The sequence below is a fragment of the Xenopus laevis genome, chromosome 4L (genome assembly GCF_017654675.1).
Source record: "Xenopus laevis strain J_2021 chromosome 4L, Xenopus_laevis_v10.1, whole genome shotgun sequence".
Classification (NCBI taxonomy): domain Eukaryota; kingdom Metazoa; phylum Chordata; class Amphibia; order Anura; family Pipidae; genus Xenopus; species Xenopus laevis.
The window spans coordinates 105348226-105373253 of record NC_054377.1 but is presented as its reverse complement, the minus strand read 5'-3'; the positions used below and the strand labels follow the sequence as shown (position 1 = coordinate 105373253).

Sequence of the window (25028 nt, the reverse complement as noted above, 5' to 3'; positions counted from 1 at the left end):
CATTGAGGAAGGAGGAATTCCAGTTAAGGAGCAGCAAGAGAGAAAGGTTCATGGCAGAAGCCAGTTGTGGAAGTAGGTGGTGTAAACAGGCAGTGGCTCTGAGAGAACATTTTTCTGCACCCCACTAGGTCGGCCAAGAATGTATGGAGATACAACTGAAGAGATGTAGTACGGTGCACAGAAATGAAGGTTTTTGTAGGTCAAGAAAAAGACAAGCTATCATTTGCTTGTGTAGCCATATTAAACATCTGAACAACAAGGAATTCGTTCTCTTACGTGACAGGTAGACGGTTCAAGTAGCAGTGCTTGGTAGAAAAAAAGTGCATAAAAAAGAAAAAGTGCATAAACACTCTCTGACCTTCTAAAAATAAATAGAAATTATTTTTTTTTCAGAGAAATAACTGATTACACAGATTGAAAGGAAACCATGAAAGTCTTTCTCTGCTCACAGGGACCATTTGACCACCCCCACTTAGGCTCACAGTGTAATGCAATCCCTCTCTCACCTTGTTCCATTGTGAAGTGATGGGTTCTGGAATTTTCTTAAGAATCTGTGTGCCACCCATTATGGAATGTAGAGGCACACAGAATCCATTGCTTCACAATGACAAGGTAAGGGAGCAACTGCAAAACACTGTGAGCTTAAAGGGATAATATCATGATTTTTATGATGTAGTTTTTATTTCTAAATTACATTGTTTACACTGCAAATAATTGACTACAATATAACATTTCATTCCTGAACCAGCAAGTGTATTTTTTAAAATATAATTTTGGTGTGTAGGCAGCCATCTCAAGTCATTTTGCCTGGTCATGTGGTTTCAGAAAGAGCCAGCACTTTAGGATGAACTGCTTTCTGCCAGGCTTTTGTTTCTCCTACTCAATGTAACTGAATGTGTTGCAGGGGGACCTGGATTTTACTACTGAGTGCTGTTCTTAGATCTACCAGGCAATCTGCTATCTGGTTACCTTCCAATTGTTCTGTTGTTAGGCTCCTTCGTGATATCAATCCAACTTGCAGTACAGCAGTAAAGAGTGATTGAAGTTTATCAGAGAAAAGTCATATGACTGGGGGCAGCTGGGAAACTGACAATATGTCTAGCCCCATGTCAGATTTCAAAATTAAATATAAAAAAATATGTTTGCTCTTTTGAGAAACAGATTTTAGTGCAGAATTCTGATGGAGCAACACTATTAACTGGTGCATTTTGAAAAAAAAATTCCCATGACATTATCCCTTTAACAGGGCTTGGGAAATGGTTATCATCATATATCTTACAAACAATTGTGTTGATTGGCCTGCACTCCTTCTAATTATATGCCAGGTGAAAACTGGGGATTTTTGCTTTATTCCCCCACATATGTATATGCCAAAAAACAAAATACTCGAACAAAATACTCTGGACTTACTGTATATGTCAAAACTCCAAAAAAACGTAATTTATTCAGTTAAACATTTTGCCAACACAGAGGGGTGTCTTCCTCTGGCAAGAGGAGTGTCTATGGACCACTCACTATGGAATGCAGAAGCATTAATTTTTTAACTCCATATTAAATGGAAGTGTTGACAAGGTTTTGTTAATACAAAGGGCACAGACTCTTACAGAATAACGGTGTGAAAACGTTAGTATAATACTTTCCTGGATTTTAGAGGTTAATGTTAGGAGTGAGATGTGCGTGATTGACAAGGGCCTGTTAAAATGAAGGGTGGAAAATTCCAGAAGCTAGGGAAGAGTTAAATAAATTGGTATGAGTTGAAACAAGCACAACAGCACAGTGTTTATATAAAAAGGGGCTATATGTAAATTAAGGCAGCAAGTTGTGAGTAGAGGATACAATTGAAGATGAGAGGCATAAAAATCAGTCATGGAATCAGAACAGGAAGAAGGGGATTAAGAAGGAGAAAATAATTTATGTGTGTAGGAGTGTAGTTATGTTTATGGATGTGATACATACTTTGGTTTTTAAGTCTGAGGACTGTAAAACAGAGTGAATCTAACTAGTGAGGGACACAGAAGAATACGCAATATAGAAAATGGCCACCCTATAATGTTATGTATACTGTTGTAATCATGCTTGCTTTGAAAGGGCAGAATTGACAAATTCATTTTATATTGGATGAAGTCAGTTTGTGCATAGGATTTTCTCCATATAAGCTTTGAAAATCAGTTCAGCTGGAACCGGGGATTATATTGAGGGTATTCTGGAGTTGTAATGATGTACAGGTCTAAGATGTATGGGATATCGTTATATTCATTGACAAGAACATCCAAGTCCAAGTCCAAGTGCTCGGTGCCAGTCTGTAAAATTATGCAAAATATCCCATCTGTGACGGCACTCCACAAATAATCAGGATACACATGTCATCTAGTCATTCAGAGGTTTATTTAGTGGACCAACGTTTCGATTCCGTACTGGAATCTTCGTCAGGGTGAGAACCAGTACGGAATCGAAATGTTGGTCCACTAAATAAACCTCTGAATGACTAGATGACCTGCGTATCCTGATTATTTGTGGAGTGCCGTCACAGATGGGATATATATATATATATATATATATATATATATATATATATATATATATATATATATATGTTAAAATATAGCTATACAGTAAATATAGTTGTTAGATAATAGTGAAAGTATTCCAGATTAAGACAGTGGGTGGGAAGAATTAGAGCACGTCTTAACCTTTATTTGTTAATTTTAGAGAAGAAAGAGATGGGAAGCAAGAGAAAGGGCACAATCTGAATAAGGTTAGAAGGGGTCCAGGAGCAAAAGGTTATGAACAAAGAGAAACAGCAGAAAAAGAGAAAGGGAGCGGATATGTGGCAGAAACCAGGGTTTAGAGGCATGTCTCTCATTCATTAACAGCAGGAGACAGAGAGAAAGGTTGTGGGAATAGAATTTAATGTTGCTGTGCTTCCATTTATTGAGAATATCTAAAGGAGAATGATGCTGCAGAAAGTTGTATAGTGTATAAACCTGCAATATGTAGATATCAAAAAATGATGAGATGAGATTGATGAGATTAATATATTTGAACACAATAATGACAGTAAAGCAGAAACCAACTTTGGAAGCACTGAGCAGATTAGTAAAAAAAAACATAAACTGACCATTATTTGCAACTTTGGAACAGGCAACTTTATATTTCCAGTGTAGTATATCTTCTAAGGTAGCAGGGAGCTTCTAATTTAATTACTAATAACCTCCAAGATGTTAACCACTGTAGCAGACAGATACCAGGGTTTCAAGTGCTGTAAGTTGGCTGACCAGCTTGTAGAAACCACTCGTTTCTTACCTCAAGTGAGCTTGGTAGCAGCAGCCATTTTACCAACACGCTGCTAATTTAATACAATGAAAAGACCCTACTGCTTAACCAGGTGATTTCTTCTTTTCTTCTTATTGATGGGTGATGATGACACTGTTCTTCTAATCTTAGTGTTATTCTGAGTAAGCTTCCAATTTTTCTAATATACCTGTTTCAAACCCATTGATATAATGTCTATTTTATAGTCCCTCAATTAGATACTTACCCTCCACCTTTGCTATTGGTTGATCTCGGACTCTGTGCAACCCTCCTTCCAACGGCCGATGTGGATGACGTGACTCTGGAAGACTTCAGAGGGGACATGGAACCCTGTGTGCTGTTAGAAGCAAACACCCTGCAAGGCACATTTTTGGGATATTTGAAGTCTATTATTTCCAAACAAGAACTATCATATAAATGTAAATAACATTCAGCTGGCTGTCTTGTAATACTAAGGAATAATTAATGCTCTTTCCAGAGATATAAAGTATGCAAAATAAAAATGTATTGCCAAAGGAACAAGTGTCAGCCTAAAGTGTACAAACATGTGTGGAGAACATTGTTAGAGCTCTGTGGTTTAAATGCAAGTACTTTTAAGTTCCATTGACACTGAGCTGTTTGTAACATTGTCAAAGCAGTACTATGATAATATCCAAAATGCACACAAATCACCTGAAAGGCTGTGATGTAGATCTTGTGTGTAGTTTCATGTCATCCAGCCTAAAATATGGAGAACCAAATTAGTAAAAGATACAACTATTAATACAAAGATTTGGGACATGAATATCTATTTCATATGACTTTTCGTATCTATGTATGGATATCTAATATAGAAGCAAATCACAAGTGTTAAACACTGTCTCCCAAAGGTGCACTTTGTGGAGTTGCAAATACAATATTCTAACCATCAGTTTTGAATTCAGTTGCTAAAAATGATAAGTTGCCGCAACTTGTTTTACAGAAAGATAAAATTCCACAGATGTAGCTGTAAGTGAAATTCTTACCGCAGTGCTCCGGTAGTTGCAGATCGTGGATGTCTTCTGCTCTTTAAGGCACGGAGTTTGTCTCCCTGAGTTAAACCATTGCTGTGATCCAGTTCATCTTCAGAGTTATTCTGCTAAAGATCAAGATAAATAGATGGTTAAAAATCAACTGACAAACTGAACAAAACAAAGCAGTAGGGAAGCAAAGAAACTAATGAGCAGGTCTCCTGAGTTATTATTTTTTATGTAGTGCTTCAATTGTACAGCACTACAGAATATGCTGGCACTAGAAAAATACCAATAATAAATAACAGCAAATATCATGAGGACATGGAAGGACAGAATGCATCATATTGTTTTTTATTGCGAATTTTAGGACTTTTCATGTTTTTAACTAACACATCTTTTGCAGATTCTGTATGGTACATGAAGATTTTAGCCACTAGTCACATGAACATATATGAAAATGTGTAACAATTATGCCACAAACATGGATCAGTTTAGAATCAGGAAATGGGAGGGTTCCCCTGTATTGTACAGTTTACTATTATGGCAGGGAAAGTTCAAACTGACCTCTCTGTCTCGTTCATAAATATTATTGCTAGAGAACCTCCCAGACACAGATAACTCTTCGAAGTCAGTCAAAATCCGAGATACAGCCCGGTCCTCAGACTGAAACTGTTTCTGATTACTTCTGTGAAGGTCACCCTGAAGCCATAGCCAAGTCTGCTTCCTAAATATAACATGAAATTACAAGTTATTTACATGTATGAAACGATGCCAGATTTTACTTATAAAGCTTTAATAACAGGTTGACAGATACGTCTCAGAGTGGAAGGGAATTGTTCTTTATTACAGCTGTACTATTCTATTATATCTGACCACTAGGGAATTGCTGAAGCTGCATAACATCAAAAGCAGAGAACAGAGGATCAAACATGCAGAATAACTGCTAAAGTGCAAATTTATTATAGTCCATACAACATGTTTCGGACGTCACAGGCCCTTTTTCAAGTGTGAAAAAGGGCCTGTGACGCCCGAAACATGTTGTGTGGACTATAATAAATTTGCACTTTAGCAGTTATTCTGCATGTTTGTTCCTCTGTTCTCCGCTTTTGATTTTATACAAGATTTGAGGTGTGTGGACGGAGCACCTGTGAGACAGTGGGACTGGCTACATTGCTGCTTTCTACGTGTATTAAATACAAAGTGAAGCTGCATAACGTCAGGGTCTTTCAGCAGTTGGTTACCTATGGGTTAGCTGCAAAAATGCAGAGAGTCAGGTTACAAAAAGAATTTGTGCAAGTGGGTACTGGGGCAAGTTGGTGGGTCATGGGGTCACAGATCTAAAAATATGCATTTGTGCCTCATTTGACAGGCCAGTAGATGCCTGTTGCAGATAAAGCAAGTAAAAATGCTTGCTGAAGGTTCGGATGCACATCTACTCAATTAGACATATGTAGGTTTCTAGCTTAAGCTGGGCTGTATCTGCCCCCCCTTTGGTGACAGGTGCATGTACAGTACAGTTTACATACTGTGCCTATGTTGATCACTAAGGCAACTGGATTGATAAGCCTATTTATCAAAGTTCTAATTTGGTTTTCAAAGTTTTTTCTACCGTGGCTAACCACAAATGTCTACTTATATTACAATATCAAATTATTTAAAGTGAGAACAGATGCAAACGGAAAACAAATCCAAATAAGATCACCAAAATCTTGAGAATTTTGCTCACAATTGTTCTTACAAACGATAAAAAAAAACCAAAAAATGCTTAAAGCTAGAAACAAGGAAAGATTTTTATATTCAAAAAAGGACAGCTCCTACTGACTTCTAAATGACCTTGCCAGATTGTAGATGATATAGTGAGCAGCAATTTTGAGCAAATTATTACACAAAAAATGAAAGCATCAGTGAAAATACTGCAAACAAGTTCCTCTCCAAGCAACACAAACTTGATGCTTTTAGACACAGCAAAGTGTCACTTTTCTCTGCCCAAGGTCTTCTTTTATTCACTTATAGCTTTTAATTGACATGAAGCCATGCAGCTTCTATCTCTGATGCTCTGAATGTGCTCCATGCTACAGCCTGTGCTAGATCAATCCATTCTCGTGGAATTACACTCGGTACAGCAGATGCAATCAAGTAATCTGACCATGCAATACTTTTTATTAGACACTCTGAGGGAGACATGATTGCAATATATAGAATGTGCTTTCAAATAAATGTCTGAGATAGAAAAGGTTTTGCCTGGAATGCACAATCCATTTACTCCCACAAGCAGAAAATGTACTGAACATACATCTAACTGTGCTGAGTGTTTTCTTCCAAGATAACAATGTGCTTAAAACCAATTATCCTTTAACCTGAACTGCCATGGGTTAAAGATAAAGAGATCAATAACAGTGCCACAACCAAATGCTTATTATAACCCTCTGAGCGCTGTTGAAAGTAACAAGCATATCTAAAAGGGTCACAAAACACCTCTCCCTGCGAAATTATTGAGTTGAAAACTGCTTTGTTGTTTCTATGATAGATGTCAGTCCCAGCAGTGGCGACACCTCTCATTTTAATTACATTTATAAATAATATTTAGATCATTGGTCATTTATACTTAAAAGGTAAGTTAACTAAAAAATAAAAGAAAACATAATTTTAAGCAACTTTCAAATATACATGTATTAAACATTTTCAGTGTTTTTTAAGTTATTTGTAAAAACAATTGCTATTGAAAGCAGCATTAGCCTAACACCTAGGGGGTCCGAATTTCAATATTTTCGGAAAAAAAAGTCCGACCAAATCTGCACAGGTTTTTTCGGCTAATTTATTAATAAACTTTTCCGAAAACTTTGTTTGCGGGAGAAAATCGAAAAAAAACCGTGAAAAATCAGATTTTCACAACTTTTTTTTCATCCAATTTTCACTTTTTTTTGGATTTTTCACCCAAACACTCCGGATTTTGCCCAAAAAACACAGAAAATTCGGGGTATTGCCAAAAACCCAGCGCACATCAAAAAATCATTGGGACTTCTCCCATTGACTTATATGCAACCTCGACAGGTCAGATTCTGACTTTTCCCATCCTCTGGGTTAAATAAATTCCGAAAAATTCGTGATCCGATTTTATAAAAAAAATTACGATTTATTTGTGATTTTTGCATTCAGAGTTTAGTAAATAACCCCCCTAGTTGCAAAGGTCTTAGTTCCCCAGCAACGATATACCTATCAACAGTTAGGAGATTATTTATCAGAGGTCTAGTTTTAGAGGTTTGTGAGGGTTTTATACCTGAAATGAACTCACAACTGGAAAGTTTTCTGATTTAAGAAAAAAACTCAAATGTAAAAAACTCAAAAAATTTGAATTTTTTTACCTGAAAATTTAAGTTTTGTACTGAAAAATACCCTCGAAAATTAGAATTTTTCGGGTAAAAGTCAAGTCAACTTTTGATAAATAACCCCCTAAATTGTAGGCCTTTTGACAAAGGCAAACCTACGGTACTTACTCTTCCAAAAAGTGCTGCTGGGGTCCAATGATAGAACCAGGCCTGCAAGTTCGGATCCATGCAATGGTTTCAGAGTGTGTAAATCTGTAGTGCTTCATAATGTAACAAGCAATCAGGGTTCCTGTTCTGCCCAGGCCAGCTAAAAGAAAACAACATAAGCAGTAAGCACAAATGGGAAGCATGAAGAAAAAGTAAGCAGCCAAATAGATTTCTGTGATAGCTGACATCCTGTTTATTCAATATCTAGTTTGCCAATACCCAACAAATATATCTACATTATATTTTTTTTCTATATATCTACATTTTGCTTAATTTTTACAGATCTTGTCCCTCTTTTCTTATAGCTTTTCTTTAAAGAAAAACTATTTAAAAATGTACACGTGATGCTAAAGCACTAATTAGTATACTGTTGTTCTTAAAAAAAAAACAAGTAATCTGTGACTTGGTTTTAAAAAAAATTAAGAAATATTAGAAAAAAAGATTACAGAGATATGGGATCTATTATCCAGAATGCTCGGGGCCTGGAGTTTTCCGGATAAGGGATCTTTATGTAATTAGTATCTCCATACCTTTAAAGGGGATGTTCAACTTCAAACACTTTTATTTCAGTTCAGTTGTTTGTAGACAGTTCACCAGCAATAAATTACTTTCTATTTTCTATTTGTGACCATTTTTCTAATATTGAAGTGTAAAATGTAATTTTTTCACCTTCCTATGGTTTTCTTAAGGTAGGGGCAGGGGCAGACGGGTAGGGGCAGACGGGCAGATTCGGGGAGATTTAGTCGCCTGGCGACTAATCGCCTCTTCTGCGGGGCGACAATCTCCCCGAACTGCCTTCTTCCTGCTTGAATGAGAAAACGCCAGCGCAATGCACTTGCGGCGTTTCGATTTCTGAAATCGTCTGAAGTTTGTGCGATTTTGTAAATCAAAGTGCCGCGAGTGCATTGCGCTGGCGTTTTCTCATTCAAGGAGGCGGAAGGCAGGAAGAAGGCAGTTCGGGGAGATTGTCGCCCCACAGAAGAGGCGACTAAATCTCCCCGTCTGCCCTTAGCTTAAAGCAGCTCTGGGGGGGGGAGTTGCTGACCCTGTAAACTGTTCTAAATTAATACATTAGTTGATACATTGCTTATCTTTGTCCCTGCTGAGCAAAATCTCTGCATCTCATTAAAGGCGGCTGTTATAATTGATACAATTGTTGCTAAGATCCCACAGATACTGCAGAGAAATAAAACTAATGTAGCAAATTGTAACAGTTCAGAATCTGCGCCTGAATTACTGAACTGCCAGACTAAAACACCAGAGACAGAACTTAACTTCAACTTTGGAAAAACAGTAAAAAATAAAAGACGGAAAGCAATTGAAAAAAAGTCTGAACACAACTCAACTGAAAAGTGTTTCTACTAAAAAATAATTTCAACATGAAATAAACCCAATATGATAGTTTTGTTAAGAATATAGATTTATGAAATATATTTAAGATCAAGTACAAGTTACTGGTTTATTATTATTAAGGAAATCATTTTTCAAAAAAATTAGGATTAAAATTGCAGCAACACATATCTCATAGTGTCCTTTATCAACTTCCTTGGCTCCACCAATGACTCCTAACAAGAACAAAACCGTTCTGTAGTTTGATTGGCGCTCCCCCTGGCTCTGCTTTAGAACTCAGTGAGTGATTATAGGCTTTTGTATTCCTCGAAAATAGATTCTTTCCTGGTTCATTTCACTGTGCTGCATTTTGAAGCACTTCCCTGGCTCTGCACTCCCCAACAAGGACAAAACTGGTGTGCAGTTCCATGAGCATTGGCTTTAAGTGGTGGGTTTTCACCCACCCTTCAAAGTGTCCTGGCTCTTACAATGCTTAGCAATATAATTATCGGACTAATTTATGAATTGTGCCCATTTAAAAGGTTTACAGTCTGAGCTGAATGTCGATATTACTGATCCTGGACCTCTGGGCCACACACTGCACTTATAAAAGGTTATGTTAAAAACAAATGAATTAACCAATACTATAGTTATGTGATAATATATATCCCCGTTTATTTAAGTGTGGTACGTGATCATCTACTTTGAAGGCTGTAGTGCCATCTGGTATCAGTAAGCAGAGTGAAGTGAGGGAAAAAAGCATTGGAGTGCACTGGAGTGGAGTGAGGATGTCATCAGACATAAAAGAAAGTTTTAAGAGCAAACAATGAATCTCAAAACAAGGAAGTCTACTAAAGAGTATGATTTCCTCCCCTGATAACAGGGAGTATATGTGGAATATTTTCATCATTATTGTGCTAAGGATGCAGCCCAGTAATTTTGGGAAGTGCCGTACAGAAGGGGCTAATTCGATTTCGGGAACACATTGTGCTTAGACAGCAAACAATAGTGTATATGATGTTATGAAGAAAATCGTGGCTTGGTGTACAAAGTATTTATCAGAATGAATGAATCAATCAATCACAAAATGTCTCTTATAAAGGAACAATAATAATATATTTCATTGGTCACAGTTTATTGCTCTTGCTCTAACTAGCGTCATACATCAGTTCATTACTACAAAAAGCTTCCACTTGTCTTGGCTGCCTATTTATCACAGTGGTTTGTAATGTATCAACAGGGCAGAATGTATGTGTGCATAAAAATCCCCTTGGCATTAGCCCCTGTCTATTCAGCAATTAAGGATGTCAAGCACACATTAATTTCTTCAGAAGAGCTCTAAATATTTACTTGAAGAGTCTCTGGTGTCAACTAATGCCAGTGAAATTATTTCCTTTAAAGTAACAAGAGGAAGCAGCTCCTCCTTGAGGACACTGCTATGACTTCTTGATCAAAGTCAGAGCAGGATTAAGACTAAACAGGGCCCTAGGTGAGGTAGTGCTTCTGGGTCCCTCCTAGGGTTGCCATCCGGCTGGTATTTTAACCGGCCTAGTCGGTAAAACACCTGCCAAGGCAGGGGCCTGTATTACAAATTTACCGGAAATGTAGCTGCCAGTAAATTTGGAATACCCTTCAAAAAGACCCCTAGGCCTGCCCACAATGCCCTGAAAACTTAGCTTTTTTCTGTCTTCAGCAATCCGCGCCATGGCCCGTCCCTTTTTATGTCATGGCCCGCCCCTTTTTACATCATAGCCTGCCCCTTTTGTTCCCGCCCCCCACCAGCCGGTAAAAAATATAAGAAAAGGTGGCAACCCTAGCCCCCCCCCCACCTCGAACCACCTAAAGTTACAGTTGTAAAAGAAGCACTGCTATGCTAGCACATACCTCCCAACATTTTGGAAAAAGAAAGAGGGATAAAAAAGTTGAGCATGCCCATTTTTTGTGGCCACACCCCCTAATTACCATGTTCATTTTAAAAAATTTGGCAGGTTATGAAAATTTGAACATATTTCTGTTTTTTTTTCAGTTATTATAGTTTTGCACAGTCCCACTCCCAGAGACCCTTTACAAATTACTTTGCCCCCAAACAATTTTTTTGTCTTTTTTTTTGTAGTTTTTTGTAGTTTCTTTGTTTTTTTGTAGTTTTTTTTTCTCAGTTCTATCTGCCCCCCTCCCTGCAACAGTTCAACAGTCCCACACACTGCTCCAGCAGCCCCACAGACCCTATTCAATTTTACCCCCAGATCACTTTCAAATGGCTACAGAACAGCGTGCCAGCCTGGCCTGACTACCCCCTCCTCCCCCTTCACAAGCCAGTCAGACAGTCCCACTCTTCAAAAATATACTAAAACAATTAAAAAAAAATTTCAGCCTGCAGCAGGCACTGCCACAGCTGCTGCACAGACCGACCAGAAAAATAAATAGGCCGCAAGACAAAATCAGATTTAGAGACAGAGAGGAGCTCCTAACATGATAACGTTTAGACACCAACTGTAGCTCTCCCTGCACGCATCCAGCCTTTTATTGCCTTTGGCGATCCTCCCCCAGTGATGCAATGGCATCACGTGTGCCGTGACATCAGCACGCTGCTTGCGCGGTGTCACTTTCCATGCTGCGACGTTCACGTGCTGTGACAGTCACCGCGCCGCGACATTAGGGGAACCCAGAACATTTCATAGGTGATTTTTTTTTTCCGTTATCCAGGCCCAGGAGCTAGATGGGCCCTAAGCAGGTGCCTAGGGTGCCTAGCGGGTAATCCGGCCCTGATCAAAGTGCTGAGGAAAGTGCATTAGCAATGCCTTGTATTTGTGTCAGATGCAGCTAACTCTTGCATAGTGTATACTCATAAATCCATACTGGTGGCAAAACAATCCTGTGGGGTTTTTTTTAGTAGACTTAAGGTATGGTGATCCAAATTAAACAAAAACAAAACCTTATACAGAAAACGCCATGTCCCAAGTATTCCTGAATATAGATCCGATATCTGTACCAGCAATGGAAGTCCCCATTGATCTGTTGTACTGTACTAATTACCAAATGATTTATATATATATATGTATATTTCCTTAATCATTTCTCTTAATAGAGATACCTTTGCAGTGTACAGCAATAGCTCCATCAGTGTTTTCACACAGGTTCAGGAATCTCCGCACTATTCCATCACTGGGAGTGCTCCCGTCCACAAAAAACAGGTCATAATGATCAAATCCTGCATCAGTGAATCGTTTGGCATCATAAATTTTCTTGTTCAGTCGGATGACAGCACGGATATTGTGTTTTCTGAAGTATGGAAAGTAAGCTTCCGGTGCATGAAGTGGATAGCCTTCAGAGAAAGAGAAAATGTGAATATGGGCAAGAGAGGCACAGACAGAATTACACTTATAACCTGCACATTGCTGCCTTATATATATCGGGAGTACATGATGCAATGTATTAGCATTTAAAAAAAAAAAGCTTATCCAATCAGACCACTTCAATTCAAAGCAAGTCAGATTCTATAAGATTTATTTCAATGTAGATGGAAAGCCACAGTCAAAACACTAAAAGGACTGGCAATCCATTTAGGTTTACATTCACCAACATACATATGAAAATAAACTCACCTGTCACTAGACAACACAAGACACATTATAGTGATACACATTCACTTTGTTTAGAGGGAAATATTAAGCATTTTCTTCCCCTCCCATGGACCAATGTAGCACCAAACCAAAAATATCTGTTTGTTGGCTATACCAACAGGGAGGGCAAGGTCCATTAGCCTTGAGGGTTTATTTATTAGCCTTGACATTCCTCCATGTAAGAGTGGGCCGGATTTACATAGCGGGCGCCCCTAGACTCACTGTCGTCCGTCAACCCTGTCCCCTCCCCTTTATTCATGCAAATTTTCATCATCGGGACCGGAGTAATGGAGATTGGAGTACTGGGAATTTAAGAAATGATTGTATCTCCAGCACATCCCCAGTGTTCTTGAAACAATGAGGGTGTGGTTGGGCAGCATGCCGCCCCACTAAATTCCTGCTGCCCTAGGCCCGGGCCTAGGTGGCCTTTCCACAAATCTGGGCCTGGGGGTTACTAATAAAACAAATGACCTCAAGCCTACATAAACACATAACACCTTATCCATAAGTTACTGACCCCTGCCTAATGATTTGGAGTTACCTGTTACCAAGCTGAGTATGAGGCAAGGAGATGGGCGGTCTTGTGGATAAACTCCACTACCCCTACACATTTGATGGTTGTATTGGGTGCCTACGAATCACTACAAATGTTTACTGCTCTCCCCAAGCCACAAGGTGGAACAGGGACGTGGTGGTCATGGTTATAAGCTTCACACAAATTGTTTCGATTATATATCATGCATAAGCAGTGTGGCTTTTGTAGTCTCCCATGGAAATTCTTCTATGATTCAACTGCAGAAGATAAAATACAAAACTACTGACTATCTTACCGTTTTCAATTTTACTTTTTGGGTGGGGCCCACTGAATGCCAAAAACTTGCCAGGGACAATCCAATTAAAATCACCATTCTCCACCCTCTGAAAAAGAAAAGCACCATCAGATATAGACTGCTTCCTCTACTGACACAGAATAAACCTAGACACAAAAAACAGTGAAGCCCATATTCAATGATTATCATTCAGAATTAATTACGAGGGAACATTCTACAGTCTGACAATTAATATAATTCAGGAAAAAAAAATTGTTTTAACCAGGGAATATGTTTTCTTTTCCTCCTCACTGCAGGTATACATTTTACAGTGAAAAAATCACAGGAAACTGAACAAAAATTTTTAAATGGATGAAAAAATTCAATAGAGCTCCACCAATAGAAAGTGCACAAAGGGAGTCCTGTTTATCAAAATTTAAATATGATCAAAATTAACCAAACTCTGTTTGCTTATTTATTAAAAAAGTCAAAATTTTTAATGATCAGTGCTCCCGGGAGGAGGGGTGGCGAAGGTGGACACAGGGTTGCTGCCTGTGCAAGACATCAAAAATTTGAACGTTGATAAATCAGACCCGTAGGGGGTTATTTACATAACTTTGAATGCAAAAATCCTGGAAAATTCGTGATTTTCTTTTAGAAAATCTGACAAATCTGAAAATCCGGCATCTCAGACCTGTTGACGTTGCATATAAGTCAATGGGAGAAGTCTCAATGATTTTTTGATGTGCGATTGGTTTTGTGCAATACCCCGAAGTATTTGGGTAAAAAGCATAAGAAATCTGAGTTTTTGGGTGAAAAATCCAAAAAAAATCATGAAAATCGGATGTAATAATAAATAAGCGTAAAAAACCAGAGCGGATTTGATCGGAGTTTGCAGCAGAAAATGTTGAGATAAAATCAGACTTTGTTAAATAACCCTCTTAGTGGCCATTACCAATTTTGCTTAAATTCATATGTGAATAAACTCTACTCCAAGCAAAAAAAGGACCTTTAGTTTTGAGGAAACCTGACTTGACAGCATTTGAGCATTTGTCTATTATTTTCTTAAGAAAATTCACAATGACAAAATGTACAATGTCCTTTATATTAATAAAATCAAGAAGGACCCTGTAACTTTTGTGCAACAAGAGGATCAGAAGCAGACAGAAAATGGCACCTTTGAACTCCGCTGCGCAACTCTGCAGATTTGTACCAGGTCAGGATACAGGGATACTTCTGAGAAGAATACATGCTAGGAGAGACCTTGGAGGGGGTCAGTGGAGCAGTCAGTGGAGGGGGGTGGAGGGGGCAAGGGTTTTTTTGACACCTGTGTTGTTGTGATGAAAAGTCACCGGATCTTTAGGATTCTAATTCTATTCGGCCAGGCAATAGGATTCGGCAGAGTCCTGATGAAAAAGGCCAAATCCTGATGAAAGCCTGGATTCAGTGCATCCCTAAAATAGACTCACCTCATAATGTTCATATTCATCTGCATCAAAATTTTCAAAGTTAAAGAAGCCAAAGTGTAGAGCCTGAAACAGAAAAAGACAGTATTGTACTATTAGGGTACATTATATTCTGGATGCTATTTCAAGCTGGTCCCAATTTTCATCCTATGTGCCCTCCCTACCCTATTTCAAGCTGGTCCCAATTTTCATACAGTTTAATGACTAACCTTTTTAATCCTATGTGCCTTCCCTACCCAACTACCAGTTTATTATTTAAACTTAGATGGCACCACTGATTGGCAACATTGGAAAAAACCAGGTAGACCAATTGTGGGATTGTTATCCGACATGCAGCTGCCCAGCGATGGGACCATGGGCCAATCAGCTGAATCATTGTTATTTTCAATATCCAACTGTTTGTGAAAAATGTTCCTGTGTGTGGCCAGCAAACCATAAAAGAGGAAAAAAAGGAAATTATCTGCTACATAGGGTACCCTTACACCACCTTCTGAAGGAGCTTGGCCAACAATTTTAAATCTAACATCACACTGTCACACTATTTTATCTGTCAGCCGTTACCATTAACGCAAACAGCTGCCTGCAAAGGTGGTTCAGAGACATATTAGCATTTCTATGGTGGAGACAACAGCAAGTGTGACATTAGCAAGTGTGGCCAACAAGACCAGAAAGAAGTTAGAATGTGTGCCATAAAGTCAGTACAATTACATATTTTATCTACAACGTGATTTAGGAGAATTCTCAAAATGTCAAACATGGCTATAAAACACCTTATGAAGACTGGGTCTTCCGCATTCAGGGTATGCTGTGGATTGGTGCTTCTGTGCACTTTTCAATAAACAAATAAATGGTACCTTTAGTGATAGGCACACACACAGGCTGAAGGCTATTGTCAGTCTGTGTGCCCATAGCTTTATTAGGCTGACTTAATTGATGTATATATCAACTTTATCTGTTTTACACATTGAAGCTTTCTTGATTTTACAGTTAAGCATCTTTCAACAAAACCCTTCATAAGGCTTCACATTCCTGACTTACCTTCCGGATCCCCTGCAAACAATCCAGTATGGTAAGGTTATATGTGCAGCTCCCAAATGAAGCATCTCTAGAGGAGAAAGATATTTTTATTTGCTAAGTAATAAAAAAAAATCATACAACAAAAAACAAATAAAACTAAACATATTATGAGTTTCCACTTTCTCCTCACATCTGCCTCACGTTTAATTACAACTGTCTCGTTTACCTGCATTCTTTTGAACCATTTTTCACAGTATTTTAGTGAAATAACTTTCCTAGATGTTATTCTTTCCCTCCCTCCTCATTTCCAGTTAGATTAAGATATAGTCTTAATTGAAAAATCATGAACTTCCATGTTACTATATAGCTAGTCAGTATATTTTCTGGCTGAAGTTGTTACGCTATATAGTGACATCCCAGGGTGCTATATGAGACTTCTATTGCTCTGTGTTAAAACAGTTTTTCACCATTTTTATTTCCCCCCGTGCTGTACCTACTGTTAAAATAACCATTTTAGCAAAATTTAAAACAATCCATTTCTCACCTGAAAGGAAGATACTGAGCATTAGACCCACTAAGCAGAGCTCTATATACCTCCTCTGGAGACTTCTTTAAATAGATAACCTAAAATGAAAGTGTGGAAACACACATTAATTTTGTTTATTTTCTTTCTGAATACAGGCACTCACCTGCACAAAATACTGCTTATGTTTATCAGCCCAAGGGAAGAACAAATAAATCAAAGAGGACCTGATAAAAGTTTATTCTATACAGTATTCTGCAGCGCACTTAGATACAGACAGTAACTTGGACACAGGGAAAACCTATTTTTAGTCTGTTAAAACACAATAGTCAAATGTGTAGTTAAAGTATGTTATGGATACAAGAAAATTATTTTCTGCTTCTAAAAGAGTTGCCATATTGTCCTCTGCTGAGGTATTCACTACAGACAGCTGATGAAACCATACTATCTATTCTGACTACTTGTAGCTACTGTAGTCAGTGAATGCCCCAGTTTAGACAAGTAAATATGATAGCTCCCTCTTATATGTAAAATATAAACACTCAGAGAAGAATTTATTAGTGCAAATATTGAGTTCCAGTTGTGCAGTTCTATCTGCTGAACAAGGACCTGTTGCATATTTTCGAATACGCGCAGAAATCCTCAACTCTAATCAGTTCTCAGAGAACAAAAACCAACTCACATACATGTTTAATTACATACTAGTATTACATTCTTAAGGAACACGTGTGACACCTACTGGTAATTTTCTGTATGGCAATGGTTTTAAAATACAGTGTCATAGCACAAAATCCTGTTGTGTGTTTTTCTGCTCTGTGGGAGGGTGTGGGAATGTATACTGCACCAGAGCATTGTCTCTGAGCAAAGTCAAGATGCAAACAAAATAGTGGATCTATTCACTTCACAGATGTTGTTGCTATACAACTCCCAGCAGCCTTTAGCTGTTGTAGCGCACTAGGTGTTCAAGTTCAACAACAATTGGAGGGCAAAGGGTTTAGATCCCAGTTGTGTATACTGTAAACATTAATTCCAAGTATAGTTACATTATCAGTGTACTTTTATCCATCCTAAGGGGCCCCTTTGATACTTACGCAGGGGATACATGCCCTCTCTGCCTTACACAAAACTGTACTGCTATGGAAGTAGATAAGGTTGCAACAGTGCTTGGTGGAGGATTTCATTTCTCTTGGGATAGATAACTGGATTAACAAAATGCATAGAGGCAGTATATCTCAGGGGGCTGTGTGCAGGTAGACAGCCAACAGCAAAGCAGAACAAGGCAGAGAATGTCTGGTGCAGAGTTTTCCGGCCTAAGCAGTGTACTTATACAAATATCACATTTAATTTGGCAGTAGAACACCTTTCACTGTACTAAAACTAACAATAACCCTTATGTGTCACAGGCAGTCCTTATTTAGGTGATGCGATCTCAAACCGCGGAGACTGAATACTAAATAGTGTGCACCTACATACTGAATATTATGCAGGAAATTGTTTTAATTAATACTTGTGAATTGAAGTGGCATATACATTGCTGAGGCATTATAATGGGGGTTGCATATATACATAGCACTGTAGTGAATTATACAGATGTGTGTCCCTGCAGGTTGTATTTCTTGCATTCTTTATGATCACAGTCCTGTCTGCATGACCCCAGTGCACTGTGCCATGTCACTTGGTCTGATGCACACCATGTGCTATTAGTGAGACACTTGATAAGCTCCTCCACCGTGATATATGAGACCTGATCTATTTCTGTCCTGCTGTAAAATATTAACAAGGAGGAACGAGGCCACAAAACACAAAGAGAGTATCAGATCCACATAGTAAAAGCAAAGGGGATCAGAAAACTCATAATCTCAGGAACCTCATAGTTATACTGTACTAAAGTTCATTGTACACGGTCAAACCCCTATATTACATGCAATGGAATTATGGGAGTTGTAGTTCTGCAACAGGTGCCGCATCATATCTAGATACTGCAGTTTACATGTATGCTTAGCAGTAAAGGCTGAATTATTTTAACAGAGCAAAAGTAACAGTATTATATTTTGCTGGCCAGAGGATATCACTCACTTACCGCATATGCACTGATCAGGAAGCCTGCATTTGATCTTTTTCTCTGTTCAAAGCTTGTATAATGAACAATCTTCTTCCTAGATAAACTAAAGGACTGCAAAACACAGGAAAAAAAGAAAATGATGTGAATGACGTAGTATTTGCTAATACTCTCAAATGCCCAGTAAAATGCATTTTAAAGTGCTGTAAGTAAAGGGGTACACACTTCACATCTGCACAGCAGCAATGAGAATAGAGATGAACAATTAATTTCTGTACAGTAGAGATTCACATGTCATTTTTGCACATGGCACTGGGTATAGTGATGCACATCTTATTTCTGTACAGTAAGTAGCACTTCAAGTACAGTAATTACATTATGTATACTCCTCTACACAGGAAACCATACATACAGAGGTACTTCTTGCACTGTTAATTTCAGCCCAGCAGCATTGCAGTAGAGAAAAACAAAAATCATTTCAATGTAGCGGTACTGTATGTATGTATGACTCGGAGGGCATGTACCATACTGATGTACTTCTATACTGGCATGCAATATAGAGTAAGGGAGCACAGGAATGCCTTCTCTTAGGGTAAGGGCACACGCGAAGATTCGGGACCAGGAAAAAATTCGGGAAAATGTAAAATCAGGGAATTGTGTTAAAGGAATTGTTCAGTGTAAAAATAAAAACTGGATAAATAGATAGGCTGTGCAAAATAAAAAATGTTTCTAATATAGTTAGTTAGCCAAAAATGTAATGTATAAAGGCTGGAGTGACTGGATGTCTGACATAATAGCCAGAACACTACTTCCTGCTTTTCAGCTCTCTTGGTTTACACTGACTGGTTACCCTGGCTACCAGGCAGTAACCAATCAGAGACTTGAAGGGGGGCCACATGGGTCATATCTGTTGCTTTTGAATCTGAGCTGAATGCTGAGGATCATTTGCAAACTCACTGAACAGAAATGTACCATGTGGCCCCCCTTCAAGTCGCTGACTAACTCAGAGTTATAGAGCTGAAAAGCAGGAAGTTGGATTCTGGCTGTTTTATTAGACATCTGTTCACACCAGCCTTTATACATTACATTTTTGCCTAACTAACTATATTAGAAACATTTTTTATTTTGCACAGCCTATTTACCCAGTTTTTATTTTCACACTGAACTATTCCTTTAAAGTAACTTTTTCTTCAAGTACAGAAAGAATATACGGTAAGCACATTAGTCTGTTTTACTTTGAGATACAATATTTATTGTGTTAATAGCAAGGGTCAAGCATTGCAGCATTAATTTTACACTATGGGGGAGGGGCATGTGCAAGGCCTCTCTGACAGTCACATACACAACCTAAAGCAATAAGTGATTGGTGCAGGACTGTATAAGGGGCAGACTAATTGGAATTTACAGGCATAACCATGGCAAAATGTACATCTGGTTAGTATTTTAAACCTCTTTATTTCACAAATAATAACATTCATAGAGGGAAAAAAAAGTTTTGGGTACATCAGGACAACATTTTTATCTAAAATCTGGGAAAACATTACTTAAAAAGAGGGAAATGCACTCATTGAAATGTATTATAAATTGGTGGGACCACAAATAAAAAATGAAAATGTGGGAAAATTTTAAATCAGGGCACATGAAATCAAGGTTTCACTGTAAATGTATATTGGAAAGTAGCTCAGAATTATGTTTTCTTTTATTAGGCAATTTTTTTATTCTGGGGTTGACTTGCCCTTTAAAGGTACTAAAACATTACAAAAACAAAGAAAAAGAAAAATATACAATCATTTTACCATGAGCATAGATATAAAAGTTTTAAAACCAAATACAAGTTAATGTCGTATTATTACAAAGATAAAGCAAGCCAAGCAGAACTGTTTATTGCCACTGTATTCACAGGACAATCAAATGCTGAAAAAAAAGCAGTCTCATACATTATACAAACAGAAAATTTGCTAACCAAGTGAATGAGCATATGCAAACTGGAAATCCCAAGCGGTTTCCAAGGCACAGCATGCAAGGAAGACTTATGAGCAGCTGAGCTTTCCCCCACCCCAAGCAAACCCATTTATTTCCCTGGGCGATCTCCAAGCAACGCACACACAAGCCAAGCAAACTCCACAGAAACTTTACCTTCAGCTTCCTCAGCAGAGCACATCTGCCCACACTCTACACAATGAGAGACAAAGTCACACGCTAGTGATCCGTGTCACCAAGCAAGCCCTCTCTCTTGTCCTGTGATTGCCTAGTAATTTGCACTGATTGTATCTCAACAACTCGCTCAGTGTGATATCTCAAAGGGAACTGTTTCCTGTTTCCCTTCGACACATCCCAGTTCCCTGCTGATTCTACCATTTCTCTATCACTTCAACTTGTTTGCTTAAAAAAAATAAAATGGAGTTGACCATCTGAATGAATTAGGAGATAGGTATATTCATTGCAGCTAAAACAGCTAATGCATTTAAAGGAGCCCACTAGTATTCATTCGTTTTTATAATTGCATGGTTTAGTATAGAGTAAGTAAATGAATGTGTAGTTGTGGATTAGCTGTAAGTATGGAAGCAAACAGGCACCTGTGCCCACCATTGATACTTTGGGTTACAAGGCAAGATGCAATCACAGGAATAAATTCATCAAAATGAAACAAAAATGGAAAGGGGAACTATTTACAGTATATAGCTTTTTCTTGCATAAGACTCAAACCAGGTTACAGAGGTTTTACTGCAACCAAAGGCAGCCATAGTGGACAGTACTGATGAGCGAATTTGTCCCGTTTTGCTTTGCCAAAAAAACTTGCAAAACCGCTAAAAAACTAGCAAAACGGCGAAAAATTCACAAAAGTCAATAGGTAACAAAAAATTTTACGTGGAACAAATTTTCTCGCTCCAGATGCATTAAAGTCAATGGCCATTTTTTTGGGGGAGCCTTTTTTGTCTCAGCGACTTTTTTTTGTCCAAATGCTTTAAAGTCAATGGAAGTTTTTTCTTATGGCACTTTTTTTGTCCAAATGCATTAGTCAATGGGCGTTTTTTTCTTATTCTTATGGCAATTATTTTGTCTCAGCGTCATTTTTGTTTGCGACTTTTTGTTGCAGCAAATTTTTCCGCTGCAAATTTTTGCGGCAGTTTTGCTAAAAAATTCGCAGATGTCAAAATAGTCAAAATTTCACAGCAAAACCATGGATGCCTATATTGGGCAGCACAGTGGTACACTTGTTAGCAATGCAGTCTGGTGTTCAATTACAGCCAGGGAGAAACAGCTTGGTGTGGCATTAGCCGCAAGTACAGTAGCGGTGACTATAAAAGTCAGTATTTTGAATAAAATCTGGTCTGTCTATAGACACCAACTCCTCAGTTCTTTCATACGTAAATAGCTAGATTATTGCTGTCTATGAAGAACACAATAACCAAAGCAAATAATCTCCCAGAACTGCTTCCTTCCGAAGTCGCCCGAAGTTACCTCGTGAGGCAACTTCGGGCGACATTTTCGAAAACTAAGTGCTCCCAATGCCACCCCGCTGGCGATTTACGTTTTAGCCAGCGGGAAGCAGTTTGGGGAGATTATTTGCCCCCTGACCCTTACCCTTACCCTTGCCAATTGCTTTGGCTATTGTGTTCTTCATAGACAGCAATAATCTAGCTATCTAAGGTGAGGTTTCGCCTCACCTTTCCATAGTAACCAGGCACACAGTGCCTGACCATGTAAGATAAGATTGTGTGTATACATCCCAGCTAACTGTTCTCTTGTGACATGGGTTTGATGTGGAAATATCAGAATTACTCAAGTAGGAAGAGCCAGCTGGAGCTTACACAACAACTACAAGACTTCCAAACACTACTCTCGCTACAAGAATTCGCTACATTATTAGTATTATTATTATTATAATATAGGAAACAATTAGACTTTATTTATTGCTAATACTGAGTAGTTATTTTTAACCATTTTCCAGGGATTAAAACAATGTCAGCTCATACTGAAAACTAATGTCATGTTATACTAAATATTGACTTTAATTATATTTGTTTGAGTCACTAAACATTGACCCTGCTCCCATTCACTATCATCCTCCTGACAGAAAAAAGTGGATGTCAGTAGAGGCGGAGGAAGAGGTCATGAGACTTGAAGGAGTTTGTGTCATTGACCGAAAAGCAGTGTGATCAAAACTGCATAAAGGGAAAATCTGTTAAAACTGCCCGCTTACCTGGCATACGTATCCAGATGGTTGGAAAGTGTGGTTAAAACTGGCCAAACTGCCCAAACAAAACTGGTCTTTGTTTAGATAAGCCTTTGTTTAGAGCCTATGAAGTTCAGATTCCTCGCTCAATCAGAGCGAAGAGGATAGGATGAATACATGGTGGGGGTGGGGGGACATTTTCAAAGAACTTCTTTCCTGCTTCTACTCTCCCTGACAATTAAAATGTCATTAGTCCAGCCCTTAAATACAGATTCCTATTCACAGTAGCATTTCAGAATGTTCATCCTCACGAAACTCTATTCTGGTCTTCTGGTTCAGTCAACCTCCAGGCCCACAGCTCTAGCTATACAGATGCTACCACTGATAAATTTGCTACGGTAGAATAAAGACATGGGGTTATATATGTGTGTGTGTAATAAATAACTCTGTAGCCTATCAGCTGAACCAGTTAAAGCTGAAAAAAAACTGAAGCTTATATTAATTGATAAGTGCCAGCGCATAAAACCATTATTGGGTTATGTAATAAGGTGCAAAATTTGCTACAGATCTAGTAACCTATAACAGGTAGTATTTAGTGGTCACCAGTTTAAAAGCAAACATTTTATCGATTTCTCTGGGTTACTGCACCTGGGCAAATTGAATGTCTTATGTTATGTATGGGGGGAACATGTGTTTTTATGTGTGTAAGGCTATGGGCACACGTAGTTTCTACGCAGACCAAGAAACAGTCGATCGACTGTGCTCAGCCTGATCTTGTGTCTGCATCTTGTGCCTTAAAGGGCATGTAAAGTCTAAAATAGAATAAGGTTAGAAATACTGTATTTTGTATACTAAATATAAACATGAACTTACTGCACCACAAGCCTAATCAAACAAATAATTTATGCTTTCAAAGTTGGCTACAGGGGGTCACCATCTTGTAACTTTGTTAAACATCTTTGCAAGACCAAGACTGTGCACATGCTCAGTGTGGTCTGGGCTGCTTAGGGATCATCATAAACAAAGCTGCTTGAGTTCTGCATGGCTGGGAAGTAAGGCGGGGGCTCCCCCTGCTGTTCATAAGTATGATTGTTTCCCTGCTCAGCAGTTAGGGACCATCTGACAATTCCTATCCACAGCAGTAAATGAAGGGAGAATTTAAAGGGATACTGTCATGAGAAAACATGTTTTCCAAAACCCATCAGTTAATAGTGCTGCTCCAGCAGAATTCTGCACTGAAATCCATTTCTCAAAAGAGCAAACAGATTTTTTTGTATTCAATTTTGAAATCTGACATGGGGCTAGCCATATTGTCAGTTTACCAGCTGCCCCAGTCATGTGACTTGTGCCTGCACTTAAGGATGGAACTACTTTCTGGCAAGCTGTTATTTCTCCTACTTAATGTAACTGAATCAGTCTCAGTGGGACTTGGCTTTTACTATTGAGTGCTGTTCTTAGATCTACCAGGCAGCTGTTATCTTGTGTTCGGGACCTTCCCATTGTTTTGTTGTTAGTCTGCTGGGGGTGAAAGGGAGGGGGTGATATCATGCCAATTTGCAGTACAGCAGTAAAGAGTGATTGAAGTTTATCAGAGCACAAGTCACATGACTGGGGCAGCTGGGAAATTGACAATATGTCTAGCCCCATGTCAGATTTCAAAATTGAAAATAACAAAATCTATTTGCTCTTTTGAAAAATGGATTTCAGTGCAGAATTCTGCTGGAGCAGCACTATTAACTGATGCGTTTTGAAAAAACATGTTTTCCCATGACAGTATCCCTTTAACTGCATACAATCAGATTTCTTATAAAAATGGTACACATTTTTTAATTAAAGTATATTGAAGATAGGTTTATTTTTCATTAAAGAAAGTAAAAATGGCATTTTATTTTTTTTGCCCTTTAATCCCCTCTGTATGCCTGCACTCAGGCCAAAGCAGTGCCTTTGAGTGTAGATACAGGAGCAGGCTGAGCACAGGGGATCAACTGTGGGCAAGCAGAGAAACAACCCAGTGAGCCCATAACTTAATAGAGAACAGGGTCAGACTGGGCCAGCAGGATACAGGGAAAAAACCTGGTGGGTCCCAGCCCTTGTGGACCCCACTGACCCAGACAGACAACACACTCCCTGCCTGCAGACTTGTGTGGCGCTGCCCCCTGCCTTGCCCAGATTGCAGCCACAAGAAGAGGAA

General features: G+C 38.5%; 1 protein-coding gene across 3 annotated transcripts in view; it reads right to left on the bottom strand.

Moving 5' to 3' along the window:
* Positions 1–25028, bottom strand: part of cdc14a.L (cell division cycle 14A L homeolog) — a 43861-nt gene that overhangs the window by 7959 nt on the left and 10874 nt on the right. For 2 of the 3 annotated variants that reach the window (XM_018256590.2, NM_001090981.1), the window contains 11 exon segments: positions 18682–18774; positions 16623–16702; positions 16100–16166; positions 15065–15127; positions 13617–13704; positions 12258–12488; positions 7799–7937; positions 4869–5028; positions 4317–4429; positions 3985–4032; positions 3539–3667 (listed from right to left, as the gene is read on the bottom strand). In XM_018256590.2, the coding sequence (XP_018112079.1) occupies positions 3539–3667; positions 3985–4032; positions 4317–4429; positions 4869–5028; positions 7799–7937; positions 12258–12488; positions 13617–13704; positions 15065–15127; positions 16100–16166; positions 16623–16702; positions 18682–18774 (1211 nt within the window). 3 annotated transcript variants of the gene reach the window in all.